General features: G+C 37.4%; 1 protein-coding gene across 1 annotated transcript in view; it reads left to right on the top strand.

The window, feature by feature from the left end:
• Window positions 1-20,030, top strand: part of LOC116463154 (nesprin-1-like) — a 532,795-nt gene that overhangs the window by 473,793 nt on the left and 38,972 nt on the right. Inside the window, exons 128-130 of the mRNA XM_058434482.1 lie at window positions 188-346; window positions 3,923-4,089; window positions 16,464-16,626. Coding sequence (XP_058290465.1) covers window positions 188-346; window positions 3,923-4,089; window positions 16,464-16,626 — 489 coding nt within the window. The remainder of the gene's footprint in view (window positions 1-187; window positions 347-3,922; window positions 4,090-16,463; window positions 16,627-20,030) is intronic.

The raw sequence follows: 20,030 nt of genomic DNA on the forward strand, positions 1-20,030 counted from the left end.
AGGAAAGAACTAGAGGATTCAATGTCTCCCGCTTGTATAATAGCAAATCCTGGACTTCAGGAAACAGTGGGCTAAAAAGATGTATGACTATCATTCATTTTAGTCCTAGTTTATTTGCTATTTTCCTTGGAGTGTGGGCTTCTCTCTGATAATCATTTTGCCTATTCTCCCATTTTAAACTTTTCAGCTCTCCTTAAGGCGGCAGCAGATAGGTGAAAGATTGAATGAATGGGCAGTCTTCAGTGAAAAGAACAAGGAACTCTGTGAGTGGTTGACTCAAATGGAAAGCAAGGTTTCTCAGAATGGAGACATTCTCATTGAAGAAATGATAGAGAAGCTCAAGAAGGTATGGAATGCATGGCTACTTAGGTTTTCATTCTTCATAAGGCTTATGTATACTTTTCACAGATACAGAAGGTGGCTTTACTCACAATTACTTTCCTATCAAAGAAGTAGTATATTTTAAACATTTTATCTTTTTAATATAAAATAAACTTGCAGCCGGGTGCGGTGGCTCACGCCTGTAATCCCAGCACTTTGGGAGGCTGAGGTGGGCAGATCATGAGGTCAGGAGATCGAGACCATCCTGGCCAACATGTTGAAACCCTGTCTCTACTAAAAGTATAAAACATTAGCTGGGCATGGTGGTGCACGCCTGTAGTCCCAGCTACTCTAGAGGCTGAGGCAGGGGAATCACTTGAACCCAGAAGGCGGAGATTGCAGTGAGCCGAGATCGTGCCACTGCACTCCAGCCTGGTGACAGAGAGAGACTCTGTCTCACAAAAAAAAAAAAAAAAAAAAAAAGATATCCAGCATAAAATAAACTTGCATAAAAAGGCCTGCTTTGCATATAAAATATATAGAATACTTGCAATTTGTGATGAAATAGAGCATCTACTATTCAGTTCAGTATTTGGGGGTCTTAACTACCTATTCAGTAGGAACCCTTTATATGTATTATTTTTCTTTCCTTTTTTTTTGTTTTTTTTGTGTATTTTTTTTTGTTTTAAAAAGGTAAAGTCACTAGAGAGAAACTGAAAGAAAACATTCTTAAGATAAATTGAGTTGACGTTTTCTCTCTAAAATATGGTTTATAGACCATAGATAGGAATTAAGAGTTTCCTGATAATTTTGGCTTCATATTGTTTTAAAGGTATGTATATCTTATCAAATTATTTTACATGTTCATTTGGATCCAAAACATTTCTGATGTCTATATAAAGCTGATCAAATTTACTAGCATTTTAAATTTTTGATGATTTCGGCTGGGTGTGGTGGCTCACGCCTGTAATCCCAGCACTTTGGGAAGCGAGACAGGCAGATCACCAAAGGCCAGGAGTTCGAGACCAGCCTGGCTAACACAGTGAAACCCCATCTCTACTAAAAATACAAAATATTAGCCAGGCATGGTGGCACACGCCTGTAGTCCTGGCTACTCAGGAGGCCGAGGCAAGAGAATCGCTTGAACCCAGGAGGTGGAGGTTGCAGTGAGCTGAGATTGTGCCACTGCACTCCAGCCTGGGTGACAGAGTGACACTCTGTCTCAAAAAAAAAAAAAAAAAAAAAGAATTTGCTGATTTCAGTGTTGTTTCCACTGTGCTTGTGAACAATCAGTGATTTTAATGTTATTTTAATTTGTGCTTCTCATTAGTACATATCACCATCTAATGTACAATGTATTTTTTGTATTTACTTATTCATTGTCCAAATGGAGACCCCACTGATCTGTCAGCCAGCTTTCCAGGAGCATGGGCTTTGTCTAATTTTGTTCATTGCTATATCCCCTGCACCTGAAGCAGTGCCTAACTTCCCATAAGCACTCAGCCAGTATTTACTGCATCAACAAATTGTAACTTCATTTATTCCAAAAAGAAATATAAATGGTTATTGAGAAAAATTATTTCTATCCATATGCACACATAGAAAAGTAAAACATCCAAAGCCATCATGTACTATTAATGATGTTACAAATCTAATGGATTTGCCATTAGATAAGCCCTTATGTATCTACTTTGCTTATTCATGGATAAATCCAAGTGGATAAGCATTTGTTTACTTGATATTGTAAAACTTAAAACTCTTGGCTGAGATGATACAGATTTCATTTTAGCATCTGCTCATGGTTGCCCTTTGCTAAGTTGCTGGGTGTCAGAGAATGCTATCAGTGCATGATTAATGCAGTATAGGTAGTAGAGTACAATTTGCTATAGAATAAATTTTGATTGTTTGTCTCTATTCTCATTGCTTTTTTTTACTAAATTTAGGATGTATATTGTGAGAATGTGGGGAAAAAAACATCTCTTGAACAATCTTTAACCATAACTTAAAATGTAGAAAAATTTCAGCTTTTCGTATAGATAATTTTATTACATTGTTTGGCACAGTGTTAGGAATATTATTTAAAATGTTAACTATACTACCTTGTATATTAATAACTCATGGGTTTTTTAAAGGGCTTATGAGTTTTCCTCTTTGTGGCGTCTCTTTTGTAAAGGAAAATAACTTCAAGGTTTGGTAATTTTGGCAACATAGAAAAAGGCAGTTGTCAACTGGAAAGTGCTAGGAAGATGAAGGAAAAAGAAAAAAAGAAAAAGGCAATTCATAAAAAAAATTGAAGCCAAGATATTAGTGTGTGTTGGTATTAACACTCAAAAACAGTTTGATTTTAAAGACAATCCAAGAGGATTATTTTACTATAAATACTTTTTAAGTCTTAAAGTAATTCCCTTGAAAGAAACACTTCTCAATAAAATCATCTCAAATGTTTGCTGAAATATTTTGATGTTAATCAATGCATTCAACATATCAGTCTTTGAATCCCATTGTGTTGAAATAACATAAAAAGGAGGGTGGGCGGGGCTGCAGGCATGAGGACAGCAGTCAGCCCTGGAATGGAATAAAATTTTGTTGGTCCCTACCATTCCTTTGGGGCCCTTTGGCTTAGGGAAATGACTTGGGAGGATAGCTGTGTCACCACACTAACTTTAGAGCAAGAGAAGGTTAAAATGTTCGCACTCATATAATACCCATCTTCATATGTTATTTTGCTGAGAAACTATTAATTGCTTAAGCCAAAAATAAAAAAGTTGATCCTAAAGACTGGATCCTGTCACTGTGGCAAGAGAGTAAGAGGGTCATTGGGGATAGCAGTGGCGGTGGGGGGGAGGGGACTGTCCTTTCATTGTCACTTAAATCACGCCATTTCATGTTTATCTCTTGCAAATAGTCCATATGGAGTCTGTCCTCTTTAACTCAATCTAAGAGGAGCTAGCACAGAAAGTGAGTAAATCAAGAAGGTTTGAGGCCTGTTGATTCTCTGTAATTAATAGTTATTATTATTGAAAGTTAATTTATCATTGATTTATTTACTGCAAAATATTGACATTGTATAGAGGATTATCTCTTTAAAATGAAGGAACTCTTAAAATATTCCACACAAATAACATAATTGGCACACACATTCACATTTATATATATGCATATATATCAATTGCATATGTGTGTATGTGTGTGCATTTTATAAGTCTCTTGGCAACTATTTGTATGAGAATTTATTCTAAGTATAACATCAGGTTAGTGATGAGAGAAATAAGGTATAATTTCCCAATATTAAAATCTTTTAAGTTTTATCTTTTGTATCTATCTTTTATTGTTTTTCAATATGTATTTCAAGTAAATAGGAAGCAGCACCCTATTTATTTCGAGAACATCTATATAAAAATTTAATCCCAACTCTGCATACATACCAAAAATAATAGGCACTACTAATACTTGTGCACATGGGCTGATGTCCACATGGTATTCCTATGCTCAAACTATTTCCAAGCAGTAGAAAACAGTAATCATCATGTTTCTAGTAGAGCCGGGCTGGATGTATTAAGAATATGCTTTCTGACCTCTGTGATTGCTATTTATTATGCAGGATTATCAAGAGGAAATTGCTATTGCTCAAGAGAACAAAATACAGCTCCAACAAATGGGAGAACGACTTGCTAAAGCCAGCCACGAAAGCAAAGCATCTGAGATTGAATACAAGCTGGGCAAGGTCAACGACCGGTGGCAGCATCTCCTGGACCTCATTGCAGCCAGGTAAAGAGGACCTGAGTCAATAGGGCACGTGTGGGCAGTATTTTAAAGCCTTTCAGTCTGCCTTTCATTAGCCAAAGATAATCCAGTAAATCAGTCTCTCTTCCTGGGTTATCTCACCATTTTCAAAACTGTTCATGCTCATCTCATAATTGGCACTTTTGTTACCTTGAAAATTCTCCTCTTACTTTATAAATCTTGTGTTGTTTGTATGTAGCTGCGAGAAAGAGAGAGAGAGTCATATCCAAACAAAACTAATTTCCAAGAGAAAATTCTTTATTTTAGGGCTTCTTGGGTATTCAAACTCCTATCAGGAAGAAACTGCTGACCAGTATTTGTGGAGAGTGTTTTTGTCTGCAGTAGCAAAAAAAAAAAAAAAAAAAAGTTACTAAATCCCTGACATATTTTTAGTTAGCAAGGTATAGAAATAAATCTGATTATTTCCACTCTGCTCCGTTGTAAAAATCAGCTGCTGCATTATAGTGATTTTGTGTTAAGCTTTAGTGCTAACTGTGAGTGTTTGCCTCATACCTAAGAGGAATAGTGTATTCACTTTCTGTTGCAGAAGGGTAGAGTTGGGAGAGATGAAAATCAAAAAGAAAAATATATGAGGGTATTTACTAGCAATATAAAAGTCTAATATGAATGATGCACTATGTTATAAAAATGTTCTATGCTATTAATATAAAAAGGAGATGTCTTATTTTAGGTGAATTTGGCTTCATGTTGGAACTTAGACACCCTGAGGTCAGGAAACTTTCTCCATTGTATTTACTACATATCACAAGCACTAAGAACAGTGACTAAATATGGACTCAATGAATACTTCAATGCATAAATGAATATTTGAATATTTGAGTAAATGTTCTTCATGGCAATTAGGAGAGTTGGAATGTTACAAATGGTGCCATTTGGGGTTCATCCCACAATACACTTTTAAAATCTGGGTTTCTTTCCTTAGCCATGCTGCATAAAAGTGGACGTGAAACAATGTCCTTTGCATACTGTGTGCTCACCAAAACCGCATGTGGGCACCACAATTCTGTATGCTGATTTTGAAAAGATTGCATATATTTCTTTTCTATAAGAGAGTTATCAAAAAGTATCTAACTCAAGAAAGTGAGATTATCTTTTAGTGACAATGAAACAAAATGGAATAAATGTATATCAACTTTTTATTTATTTATATTTGAGATGGAGTCTTGCTGTGTTGCCCAGGCTGGAGTGCAGTGGCACAATCTCAGCTCTGCAACCTCTGCCTCCCAGGTTCAAGCAATTCTCCTGCCTCAGCCTCCCAATCGCTGAGACTACAGGGGTACACTACCACACCTGGCTAATTTTTGTATTTTTAGTAGAGATGGGGTTTCACCATGTTGGCCAGGCTAGTCTCAAACTCCTGACCTCAGGTGAGCCACCTGCCTTGGCCTCCCAAAGTGCTGGGATTACAGGTGTGAGCCACCGTGCCTGGCCTCAGCTTTTTCAATGTTTAACCATAGCACCGATATAGCTAACATTTATTGAACACTTTGCTGGTTCCAATGACCATGCTACAGGTTTCATATGCATCTTTTTGTATATTGTTCATAATGTCCTTTGAGGTGGCCTTATCATTACGCCCATTTTACAGATGCAGGGGCTAAGGTTGAGTCTTGTCCATCATCACGCACGTGTTGTGTGGCACAGCCTGTGCTCAGACTCCAAAGCCCATGTCCTGGAGTGCTGTGCCCTCCTGCCTCTCAAGTCTGTGACTTCCTTTTCCCTGTTAGAGAGAAGACAGTTAAATGGAAGATGAGTTCTGTTTTTGATCTCGACAATCTAATTTCTCAGTTCTTTGTAAAGTTCTTACAATGTGACAGTGACTGTGAGAGTCAAGATAAAATGACAGAACCGAAGGAGAACTTCTCCTTTGAGAAGTTAGGATGGGAATGGAGTAAAACAATGAGATAAGTAGGAGCTCTGGAAAAGGCACTATAAAGAGATGGAAATAACATTTTAGCTTAAATTGGTCTTGGAGTTTCGACAAATGTATATTTTTAAATCCCAATGCTGTGTTCAGTCCCACTTCTCCCTCACTAAAATGATAACAAAATCTTGTTTCAGAGGGAGGAATTGAAGTCCTTCAAGCTATAAATATCCTTCTTAGGGAAACCGCCTGTTTGGTAAACATCCCCCGGGGAGTTTTTTGGTCAAATTTGACTCATAGATTGATTGACATTTCCACGTAATCCATTAAACTAGTTAATATTATTTTCCTACTTGTAGTGGCTCAATGATGTGGAGAGTAAGGATGCACTATGTCAAAGATATTTTAAATCAGATTTAATGTAATCTAGTCATAAGCAGCTTAACTTAGTGTATGCCCAGCTATGAGCCAATATTACAGCAAATGAGTTTGCTGCTGTCTCCTTGAATTCACATTTATTTATAACATATTTTGTCTGTCTGTTCAGTGGAGAATTTTCTAGATATTAATTGTTTACTTTGCCAAAAGACATATTAATAAACTTGAATCAATTACATGTTTATAAGGTACACATGCTTCTCACTATTGTCACTTATATAATACTAATTTTTGTTTCCTCTTACATAAAGCCTCAGAATACCCAGATAAAATTCCACGGGAGATTTTTGTATATATGTTGCCTGTTTCTAATTGCCTCCTTCCAAATTAGACTAGATTAGGCACTGATCATTGAGCCATCCTGGAGTTTAACTCCATGTTAGAGTCACAGTCACCCTTGCAGCTTCTCCTGAAAGACACCCCGCCGTCACATCTGCATTCCATTTCCTTGTTTATTGGTGCTTCGTTAGTACACAGATTGGATGCACGTCTCCCACACCCATCCTCAACTGTGAACTGCCAGCTGAAGTATTAGGTTTCTATGATTCAGTCTATTCACCACTCTTCACTCTTCCAGCGCTGATGCACTAAAGCAAAATATAACCCGGTGTATGCCTTTCGACGTTTCTCTGCTGTGTTGGTGCTCTTGTGGGAATGGAGAGGTTATTTTTGAAGTTAATAATATTTTTAGGTGAACATCTCAGCTAATAGAAACATGAACTGTGTCTTTAATATCAATCACAGAAGCAAAAAAAAAAAAGAAAAGAAAAAGATTTACTGATAACAAACCTATTACATACATAAAAATAGAATGCATAATTTAGAGTCAATTTGACATCACCATCGGATTAGCTCAGATTACTCTGAGTACAAAATAGATGTGCTTTGCATTGAGTTTTTAAATTGTGTTGTCAAGCATTGCCATTTTTTTAGGGCAACAAAAGTTGTTCAGTTACTTTTAGGACTCAGTGGATAATGTTCTAGTATCCTTTCCATACTTTCTAGATCTACTCTGTGTAATACAGCAGTCACTAGCTACAGATGGCTGTTTAAATTACAGAATATTTAAATTAACTGAAATGGAATAAAATTAAATTACTCCTTAATTTTAATTATGGTCAGTTGCACTGGCCACATTTTAAGTGGTCAACAACCCCATGAGGCTAGTGGCTACCTTATTGGACCCTGTACAATGCAGAACGTTTTTATCATCTTAGAAAGTTCTGTTGTTCAGCAGTGGCCTAGATAATTAAAAGTACCTCTGAGACCTTGGCTTTTATTAAAAGTCAACGTAAGAAACAGTCATTGGTGACATATCACTCTAATTTCTGTAAAACTGCCTTTAAGAATACTGGCTCTCATTTTGTCAATGAATCCCGTGCAGAAAATCCACATAGCAATTTCTCTAGAGCTCAGGACTAAAAGGAAATCTGTCTTTTAGTATTAATTCTTTAATGCTTCTTATCACAGACAATGAATTAAGTAACATTTCTCATCTTAGCATCTAGGAAGGTCAAATTCAACTTGTTCACTCTGTTGTGATAATTTGGGGGCAGGGAAGTGGGTAACTGGACCTTCTAATAGAGAAAATTCTTTTTCTCTCTGCTAAACCTAAATCCCCATCACCAAGGCAAAAGCATACTTTAGTTATTTGGCTCTTATCTTTCTGTTTTTTTCAATAGCAGCTTTTTGGGGGATATAATCCACATGCCATATAACTCATCTATCTAAAGCATGTAATTCAGTGATTTTAGTATATTTATAAAGCTATGCATCTATTACTCCAATCAATTTTAAAACACTTTCATTAGTCCCAAATAAAAACAGTTACCCATTAGCCGTCACTCTTTTCTTCCCTCCTCTTCCTTTCCCACTTCTCCCAGCCCTAGGAACCACTAATCTACTTTCTGTTTCTACATGTTTACCTGTTCTGAATAGTTCATATACATAGGTCATATAATATGTGGCCTTTTGTGACTGGTTGTTTTTAATCTCTATATTTATTATAATTGCCTCAACATTTTGTAGAAGTAGAGTAAAAACAAATAATTTTTTTAAATGATTGAACGCCTACTATATATGAAGTACTATGCTTCTTGCTATAGGGCAGAGGTTGGCAAATGTTTTCTGTAGAGGACCAGATAGTAAATATTTTTAGTTTTGTGGGCCAAATAGTCTCTGTTGCTATTAGCGTGTTATCATAGAGTGAAAGCAGCCATAGAAAAATCTGTAAATAGAAAACCATGGCAGTGCTCCAACAAAATTTTGTTTACCAAAACAGGTGGCCTGCTCTAGAGATATAAAGATGAGGAAGAAAATGGTCCCTAACCAAATAAGTGTCATAATGCAAGTACACAAGTGTTCCTCACCGCAGGGCCTCTTCCTTTCTATTCTCTCTTCCTGGGCATTCTCCTGCCTGCCCCTGGCCTGGCCAGCTCCTGATTGGTTCTTCCTGTTTTTCCTTCTCTCCAGATTAGATCAGATTCTTCCTATGGGCTCAGTAGGTTTCTCCTTCATAGTATTTCCCTGAACTATGTGAAATCTTGTGTGATCAGTCATTTTAAGCCTGTTTTCTCACTAAAACGTAAGTGTATCTAACTTTCATCACCATAGTAGTCCCAGCCCCGACCTTGTTTTTTGCACATAGCAGTCACTCTAGTATTTGCTGATTTTCTCAAATCTAAGTCATAGGGTGGAAAGTGTATGCACACAAATGAAAGCATACACAAAGCAAAGCATTGGCTTCGGGCTTCAGCTGCCTGAGTCATAGCGTGATTCTGCTTCCCCAACTTGCTTATCTTCTTAGCACCTCGGTTACCACATGTATAAAATGAGAATCACAATAGTAGCTAGCTCAGAAGAATGATTAGTGGTTTACCACTGTATTAGTCCATTTTCATGCTGCTGGTAAAGACAACTCGAGACTGGGTGATTTATAAAGAAAAAGGGGTTTAATGGACTGACAGTTCCACATGGCTGGGGAGGCTTCACAATCATGGTGGAAGGCAAAAGGCACATCTTCCTTGGTGGCAGACAAGAGATTGAAAGCCAGGCAAAAGGGGAAACCCCTTATAAAATCATCAGATTTCATGAGATTTATTCACTACCACAAGAACAGTCTGGGGGAACCACCCCCATGATTCAGTTATCTCCCATTGGGTCCCTTCCACAATGCATGGGAATTATGGCAGCTACAATTCAAGATGAGATTTGGGTAGTGACACAGCTAAACCATATCAACCGCTAAGCATAGAATATGTTCAATAGAGGTCAGCTCTCATCCCAGAGAGTTCAAAGGCTGTAGAGGTAAAACACATATGCAGTGCAAGCAAGGCTTTGTGAAGTTCCTAGCAGCTGCCCTCAGGAGGACTTTCAGTTTAAAGGGTGTTCTACCCACATTGGAGGTCAAAGGAAATGAAATTCTTGGAATTCATGGCTGGTATTACCTAAGGGTGTTTGAGTCGAAAGGTGCCTGGTAAGGATCAGGAATGCATTGATGCGATGAGCACAGAAACAGCACAGAACTAATCAAGAGGCCTGAGTTTAGTCCACCAGGTTCCTGCTATGTGGCCCAGGTCTCACTGAATAACTTCTCTGAGCCTCAAGTTGCTCATTTTCAAAGTGTTAATGAAACTAACTGTCACATCTCCAATGAGAAAAAGCAAGGGAAAGTACTGTGTATACTATAAAACACTATCTATGCCATTCTCCTTCTTTTAGAAACCTGCAGAGTATTCCACAGTATAAATATACCACACCTTATCTAGGATTTTCTGTATCAATGAACATTGCCATTTTTGCTATTTCAATAATTGTATCTTTAGAGCTTTGCCTTGTCTCATATTTAGTTCATTGGAATAAATATATTATGCTAACAATAATAAGCATGAAAAAAATTTCAAATTTTTTAACTCCATGAGGAAAACTAAATAAGGTAAAAGAAATTAAACTAAGGAAATTATGACAATAAAATGTTTTGAAGATTTCAGGTTTTTATTTTTTTTGTGTTTTTTTTTTTATTATACTTCAGGTTTTAGGGTACATGTGCACAATGTGCAGGTTTGTTACATGTGTATCCATGTGCCGTGTTGGTTTGCTGCACCCATTAACTCATCATTTAGCATTAGGTATATCTCCTAATGCTGTCCCTCCCCCCTCCCCCCACCCCACAGCAGTCCCTGGAGTGTGATGTTCCCCTTCCCGTGTCCATGAGTTCTCATTGTTCAGTTCCCACCTATGAGTGAGAACATGCGGTGTTTGGTTTTTTGTCCTTGCGGTAGTTTACTGAGAATGATGTTTTCCATTTTTATCCATGTCCCTACAAAGGACATGAACTCATCATTTTTTCATAATCAAGAAAAAAACAAAGTTGCCTATAGTGATGGATTCCTAACCAATATATTTCTTTAATCAAAGTTTAAAATATTTTCACTTCTGATTACTAAAAGTATATTAATATAAGAAGAATGATTGTTTTATAAAAGAATTCACAGTACAATGTCTTTAAGTACTGTGTTTTCTAGAATTTATTTCTTATATAAAATGCAGTTTTCTTTAATTTTTTTTTTTTTTTTTTTTTTGAGATGGGGTTTGCGCTGTCACCCAGGCTGTAGTGCACTGGTGCAGTAATGGCTCACTGCAGCCTCAGCCTCCTGGGCTCAAGCAGTCTTCCTTCCACTTCAGTACCTGGGACTACAGATGTATGCCACTGTGCCTGGATAATCTGTTGATTTTTTTTTTTTTTTTTTTGAGATGAGGTGTCACTTTGTCACCCAGGTTGGCAGGTATATTTCCTTTTTTTTTTTTTTTTTGAGATGGAGTCTCGCTCTGTCACCCAGGCTGGAGTGCAGTGGCACGATCTGGGCTCACTGCAAGCTCCGCCTCCCGGGTTCATGCCGTTCTCCTGCCTCAGCCTCCCGAGTAGGTGGGACTACAGGTGCCTGCCACCACGCCTGGCTAATTTTTTGTATTTTTAGTAGAGATGGGGTTTCACCATGTTAGCCATGATGGTCTTGATCTCCTGACCTCGTGATCCACCTGCCTCAGCCTCCCAAAGTGCTGGGATTAAAGGCGTGAGCCACCAATGTATTTCTTTTATAAAGAAAATGTGTTTCCTCTAGTGTTCTGTTTTAAAAGCAATCAATTCACATGACCAGAACCAAATGTTTTGTTTTATTTTAGTTACAAATCATCATGTAGTCCTTTTTGGAAAGAACTTAGCAAATTTTCATTATTTATTTAGTATTTATTATTTATTTGTGTGTAGTTTTTAATCCCCAAAAGGATGTAAAGCATCCAGCATTAGTCATATTTTATTAAATTATAGGAATTAATAATTTGGGGACTTATTTTCTTTAAAAGTATAAATTATTAAATTATCATATGCTTAGTGCAGAAAGTTTGGAAACTCTTGAAATTCACCAAAGAAAAAGAGTTACCTGAAGTCCCCCCAAGCAAATGAATAGTTATTTTTTTAATTGTCTTAAAATGAAGATGTTATTTTTGTCATCTTACATCATTATTTTTAAAGGACAAAAGTTTTGCATATGTAAGGGAGAATAATATTTCTTCATTATTTTTCCTGCCCAAATAGTCTACTCAAAGAGCATGTACTTTCCCACCTTCCCAAACAACTCCTAAAACTCTTGCATACACTACCGAGGTGGTATAGTGAACCCAAAAAAGAAGGAAGTTACTCCTTTTGCTACTACCATTTGCTGTGCTTGTGGACATTTTGTTTGTTTGCAATGGGATGATTTGTTTTCTTTAAATAGCCTTCCCAGCATAACAAACTACCCGCAAGAAAAGTTGACTGTCCTTACAGAACAGCAGAGTGTCTGCAGCCGACGTTGTTTTTGCTGTCCTTTCTTTAGACCTGTAGCTTCCTCCTCCTTACAGATTACACTGAGCTTTTTCCCCTTCTTACACTCGTGGCCTACATTCCAGGAGATCAAGCCTGGCACATGTTAATGAATGTAGGTTTTATTTAGAAACATGACCACTTGTCACTGCCCAGTGTCATGTTATCGGGCAGTGACTACCAACATTTGTCTACAGTGAGCATTTTCATACTTCTGTACACAGACAAGGGGAAACTTTCATCCCCACGCAGGATATAGCCTTTTGCTCTGCAGAGTCTAACTTTTTCAAGTGGAAGCTTCATGGTGGTGGCAGAGGACCTGAGTGCCCTGAGGATGGCAGAGGACGGCTGTGTGGACACAGATCTCCCAGATTGTAACTGCGATGTCACAAGGCAGGCATCTTCTTGAGTTTCTTCCATTGTACATAGCTTTCATGTTACGTGGGGTTTGTAGGATAGATGCTGGAAGCCTTAATCCAGAACTGTTTTTGCCAACGTTACATGAAGAGGATTGGTGTTGGGAGATAGCTGGCCATGTGGACTCCCAAGAGTTATTCTTTGGTTTGTTTCCTAGTACCTCTACTGGGCATGCAGAGCTGGATGAAAAGGTTAATGGACTTTATTATGACTTGGTATTCCAGTTGTCTCTGGACCGTATGTGTCATACAAGGAGTATGGCTAGAGTAGAGAGGCTGAGACACAGGAAAGCGATCCAGAAAAAGACTCAGTTAGTCCATCATCTGCTGTTTAAAGGATGGGCTTCTGATAAAACTGAAATTTAGCCTTAGCTGGTTCACAGCTTTGTACTTGAAAGCTTTCCTTTCATTAAATAAAAATATTTCAGGGCTCTAGAAAATGTTGTGTGTTTGAGAAAGTTGCTTTTGTTTGTGCTTGTCAGTAAGTTTTAGTCCCTAATATAAAGCTTATAAAATATATGTGCAAAGTATACAAATTAATGTCTAAAATAGTAATTTAGTGCATTATGCAAATGTTTAGTTCATGATTTTTTTTAGTTAGAATAAAAATATGACAGGAATTTTTAAAAAATGTTTTTCTTTACTGTATCATCCCTCAGATAAATTTCTACAAATGAATAGCATTTACCCAATAGTAATTTTTGTTCTATTATATTTAGAATTTGGACTTTTTGTTTCATTTTGGGTTATGGATATACTAAATTACTTTGAAGGGAAGTTGTGAAATATAGATACTATATATAGATATATAAGCATATATGTGTAAGTACGTATATACATATATATGTGTGTTTGTATATACATGTTTCAGTGTTAAGAAGCTGGACATTTGGATTTCATAGTAGAATCCTTTTCAAGAAAGGTCAAGTGCCTGTGATACACACTGGACTGTGAAAGAACCATAAGCTGCAGGGACTTACAGATTTATCAAGCTGCTAAACTTACCCAGACATGTGACGTCTGCAAGTATCTAATTTGAATGATAATCCTGGATGCTTACCAAAAGGAATGTTGCTCAGACTCCTCACGATGATAGATAAATAAAAATACTGTGACACTACCCAAAGATTATCTTTAAAGAAATAATGGAAAGAAACATGGGACATTTCTCCTAAAAAAAGTGATCCCTGTCCTGCAAATAAATGTCAAGTTTAATAAGCCAAGGCTTATTAATCCTACTACCCATGCCCTACAGGCCCACCTCTGCTCCCCCAGCACACATGCACACTGTATTTTGCTATTTGTAGTAAAAACACAATTTTTTTAAAAATGAAAAAGAATTGCTTAAATGTTCACCCGCATTGACTTTACTAAATTTACACATTTGTTTGAAAGAGGAACTTGTCCCTAATGGACTATATGAACACACATTTCCATGTCATGATGCCCTTGACATACTGCATACTAACCGCTCTGACTTGGAACTCATTCAATATTACAAAAGCTATCCTGTAATTTATTTTTCTAATGTAGATGGTCCTATGGAACGGTGTTTACTTGCATCCTTTTGTGCTTTGGATCTTTTGATCATATTTGTAAGTGAGTTTTGAACCAAGAAAATGAATGAATTTTAGTACTTGACAAATACAGCATTGGCAAATGTTGAACCTAGAAGTAAAACTTAATACACACTTAATATCAAATAAAAATTTTAAAATGAAAACATGTTAATTAAATAAACACAATTCGCTTAGAATATTCATTATTAATGTTTAGTAACCATTTAAACAGTACCCAATTTAGTGCAAAGCACTGAGTTTAGCATGGCCGGGGTAGGGAAATAGCCAAATATGGAAATTCACATTTCCAGCTTTCCAAGGAACTTACCATGTAGGAGACCAATTAATGCATAAATAATACCAGGGAACTAAAATAAGGAAGGCAGAAAACAAGCACTCCAACCTCTAGTAAAACCCTAATGACATTACCATCCCCAAGCCTGGTAAGTGTTCAGATCCTACAAAATCTGAAGTCATGTAGGAGAGGCTGCTGAGAAGACATTCCTACAGAGGTAAAGGCAGGACGGACCTCTCTGTGCTGTGTGCCATTCTTCAGGCCTCTTCCAGTGGGTTTATTGATGGTAAACTCTTCTTTCAGTCTGGGGCACTATGGCCAGAGCCATGTAAAATTCCGTGTCCATGCTGTGGTTGGTCAAATGCACTCCACAAGCTTTGTACCCAGTAGCCATAATAAAACTGTCATTCACTGACTGATGCCCAGATGAATTTTGTCTTTGCCATGAGAGAAATGTGAGTGAGCTGTATGTAAAAGTTCTTGGAAATAGTGTTCAAGGCCAATGCCTTGAAGTGTCTGGGGGACAGGGTACAATTTGTATTTATACAGCTAATTGGGGAAATCTTATCTCGAGTGGAATTTTAAGTCATAATAAACATTGCAACATATTTTCATTTTCTACCAATAGAATATATTGTGAAATATGAACATAATTTTTCAAATACACATTTTTTAAAACAATAAAAGATAATGCTCCTAAGAGGGTTTTTACAAACTGAAAATGTTATTTAAATAGAAGTATTATTAATTACAATTATTAAAATATAGATATTATTAACAGCTGACTGTAGTGAAAATCCTTTAAGAGCATTTATATGACAGTGCTTTGAGGAAAAATGACAGAAAGGAAAAGCGATTATGTTGTCAAATGACTACATTTTCACTTGAGAGAGACACATTGATTTATTGAAACTGGAACAGAAGTGATGATATCAATTTTAAACAACTAAAAATAAATCAAAATATTCAAAATACTTTGATTATGAGACAGTTTCTTCAGAACAGTGTGTCTTGATCAGAGAAACGTATCAGAACCATCTGGGGGTGGTGGCTGGTAGTTGGCACCTGTGGTTTGAAAGCACCCTCCACTGACGGTGTGACAATCCCAGCTTAAGAATCACTTCTTTAAATGCCTGGAAGTAATGCGGGGGTGGGGGAGGGGGGTGCGAATATCTGATGACTCTAAGTGTGTAAGTTGTCAATCTTTGAGAACATTCTATTGCAGATCCCTGCCTTTAAATGTATCACAAACCTAGAGTCTTACAAGTCATGTTGCTCTTGACATATTTTCAAGAAGATACATACCTCTTCAGTTGAGCCAAGATGACACCCTAGCAGCTTGAAGTATTTTGCTCATCTGCTGTTTACCTCTGTTATGAGCAGTGCCAGTTAGGTGGCCATATTTCCTGAACCAAAAGGCGAGACTCATAGTCTAACGGTAGCAGCAATTTTTAAATAAGGGCACTAATAGATCATTGATCATATGCTTATTATCACCATGACCTTTAGAGCAATCTGTGTACACTCAGCCATGTCAGGCTCTTAACAGGGACTCAATAATTGATTTTTGCTCTAAGTAGGTAGTAATGGAGTTGAGAAATACTACCTGTGTTCTTCCTAAACTTCTGATCACACCCTACTCACACTGGGAAAACTGTGTTCAAAACTAACTTATCTATCTCTGCTCCTGTGCCCTGGACCCCTGCCTCCTCTACATCCTTGCTCCATTGTCTGTATTCATCTCTAATTTCTATCCTCCTTTTTCTTCTGTCTTTGGCTTCTTCCACATGAGTTTCTAACTCTCTGCCTAAAAAGATTGTTAAAGCCCAGTGTTCTCCTCTGCATGTGAGGGAAACATGAGTGGGCCTCTCACTGAAGCGGGACATTCCCCCTTCTCTGCCCACAGGGTGAAGAAGCTGAAGGAGACCCTGGTAGCCGTGCAGCAGCTTGATAAGAACATGAGCAGCCTGAGGACCTGGCTCGCTCACATCGAGTCAGAGCTGGCCAAGCCAATAGTCTACGATTCCTGTAACTCGGAAGAAATACAGAGAAAGCTTAATGAGCAGCAGGTAAGACTTAAAATGGAAATAGAATTAATAAGCCATGGAATATCCGTCCTCCTGGCCAGGATGATGGGGTGGGCATGAGATGGTGCCTGGCGTTGGAAGGTCAGGAGGGAGCTAGGCAGGACTGGTGAGGAAGGGGGCTTTGCCTAGGCAGGCGATTGAGGCCAACAGGTTCCATGTCACTGCAGAGTTCAGCCTCACAAAGATGCTCGTGCCATTGTACAGTTAGTGTCATCCACCCACCAAGAAGCCTTCTAAGATGGTAGGTAAGGTGGAGTTGCAATTACATATCTAAAACAGTGCTAACAGATTGGTTTATTTATTTGAGAGTCACTAGCCCTAGCCCACTACCATACACTTAGAAAGGAGTGAAAGGCGCCCCCTCCCTGCCCCCCGACTTTTTTTTTCCTGTGTATAGTGTTTGGGGAAAGACTACAAGGCATACTTAGAATTTTTCAAGTTGAAAAAATTTTGTTTTGCAAAAAGGATTGCATGACCTGCAGATCGCACACAGTAATTCCACCTTCATGTGTGTAGCAAAGATAGAATATCTCACTGGCAGCGTAGAACCCAATAAAGCAAAAAGGGATGATCCTAGAAAATGTATACAGAAGAAATTTTCACCTCCCATTCCCTCCCCCATGTATTCTTTCTTTCTTTCTTTCTTTCTTTTTTTTTTTTTTTTGAGACAGAGTCTCGCTCTGTTGCCCAAGCTGAAGTATAGTAGTGCGATCTCAGTTCACTGCAACCTCCACTTCCCAGGTTCAAGCGATTCTCCTGCCTCAGCCTCCCAAGTAGCTGAGATTACAGGCATGCACCACCATGCCTGGCTAATTTTTGTATTGTTAATAGAGACGGGGTTTCGCCATGTTGGCCAAGCTGGTCTCAAACTCCTGACCTCAAGTGATCTGCCCACCCTCGGCCTCCCAAAGTGCTGGGATTACAGGCGTGAGCCACTGTGCCGGGCCCCCTCATTTATCCTTACTAAGTATATCAGAGTCCAGTTGCCAATAGCAAACACTGTAAATCCCCCACTAGAGGTATTGTTACTCCATGCATTTAGGTTGCTTTGAATATTCTATCCACACTCTGGTTCTCTCCATTACATTTAGGCCATTGCGGCAAAGTTGCTTAATTTTAAAATGCTATAAAATGTAAATACCTCCTATTTTTTAAAGCTTATAGTTTATGTACTTAACTTCATTTTATAGACTACTTAGGCCAATGAAATAGGTGTTAAAATACAGTTTTGGGTGTTGAGGGTTTAATATTAAAATTATCATTAAAATTATTTTCTTTCTAATGAATACATAATAATTGTACATATGTGTAGGGTACAACGTGTTGCTTCAATGCATATTTGCATATCGTAATAATCAAACAAACTGAGGTAATTTGATTACCATATCCATCACTTTAAACATTTATCATTTCTTTGTAGTGACAATACTCAAAATCTTCTCTTCTAGCTATCTTGAAATATACACTATATTCCATTGCTTTAAAAAAATTATTAGCAAGACATTTTTCAATTTTTATGAAATTAAAGTTTTCTGATGGTGGTAATGTTTGAGATTCTGATGATTGAATTGTAGGGATCCTGGCTGGCATCCGGCTTCCCAGATTCTTCCAGAAAACATGGTAATGATGTGTACAGTGATGAGTTGAAATGCAAATGGCCGGTATCATAATTTCACAAGTGTATGAAAATCAACAAAATATCTAGTTAAATATGGCAAATTGCTCATATGTATTTATAGCCCCACCTACTACTGAAACCCCAATAAAATGATAGCAGAGAGGGAAAAAGGTTAAAGCCACAATGGCAAAGAGAACAGGAGAGAAAATGGTAGAGATGACAGACATCCAACATAATTTTGCAAGATAGAAAGTGGATAGATCAGTGATGGTGTTAACAGAATGGAGGGTGGAGAAAGTTGATTCATGCCACAGAGTTCCAAGAAGGCTCAGAAAGTAGAGATCAGTTGAAGCTGAAAGTTGAGTTGCCTGTTGAGCTGTAAAATAGATTACTTGAAAATCTGAATAAGATGTGCTGAGACTGGCAGATTCCTCCTAAGCCCAGCCAGCCAGGGAACTCTGCTTCCTTTACTCAGGCAGAAGACCAGATGATTACTCTCTGGAGAAGGCAAACCAGAGGGACTCTGGGTTTGGGGATCAGAACACCATGGAGACTAGAGTCACTATGTTAAAAATTGGGAGATGATGTGAATGGCTCAATACCAAATGGTAGGGCTCCCACCCCGCTTCCCCAGCTTGGCCCCCACTATGTCAGTACCCAGGCTTACACCCTAGCCAGGAGATTGGAGCATCCTTTCTGGAGAACTGATCAGATAAGAGAAAAGTACCTTCAATTAGTGATACTTAATGTAACCCAGCAAAAGGCCAGACCCCTGCCTAACTCTCCACGGGGAAGCCTCCCAGTTGACATACTTTAGGTGCATACACAGCTTCTATAGCTGACTCATTCTTGAATATGTGTGGGTAGGCAAGAATCCTCACCACTTAAGAAAGCTTCTGCCATTAAGAAAAGACCAAAATAAATAGAGGGAAATAAAGGAACAATCAGAGGAACATTGTAGAGAGAGGAAGAAAATGTAAAGAAAACAAAACAAACTCACAGAAATGAGAGGTTTTGCATTCATAAAATGATAGGATGCCATTTTTCTTTAAAAAAAGCTTTCAGAATGGAGACTATCTTCTACAAAGTAAAATAAAAAGATAAATATATGAAAAATAGGAGAGAAATATAGACATAAACATAATAAAATTAACAGTAATGCAAGAGTTTCAAAATCCAATTCAGTTACTTTGTAAAAGTCCTCCCCTAAAAATAATAAAGAAAATGGAGAGAAGAAAATTACCATAGTAGTAATGTAGTATATATATATTGATTATTAAATAATATGTTTATTATTAAATAAATAATGTAGTAATGTAAAAATATATTTTATATATTCATTATTAAATATATATTTATATTTTTTATTACATTACTACTATGTTAATTTTCTCCTCTCCATTTTCTTTATTCTTTTTTGGGGGGACTTTTATAAAATAAATGAATTGGATTTTGAAACTCTCATATTATTGCTAATTTTATTATGTTTATCTTTTTGTTTACTTTGTGGAAGATTACACATATATGTGTACACACGTTACACATATGTGTGTGTGTATATATATATTCATACATATATCTAAAATGAAAAACATGCATTTGCAGATTATAAGGGCCATATAAATGCCAGGAAAATGTAAAACAAAGCAAAGCCACACTGTAAAATTGCAGAACACAAGGGATAAGGAGATCCTAACGGTTTCCAGGATGAAATAAAATCTGGCTTCTCCAAAACAATACTGGAAGCTAGAAGACAATGGCTCTGCCT

This window comes from Hylobates moloch, unplaced genomic scaffold (genome assembly GCF_009828535.3).
Source record: "Hylobates moloch isolate HMO894 unplaced genomic scaffold, HMol_V3 SCAFFOLD_28, whole genome shotgun sequence".
Taxonomy (NCBI): Eukaryota; Metazoa; Chordata; class Mammalia; order Primates; family Hylobatidae; genus Hylobates; species Hylobates moloch.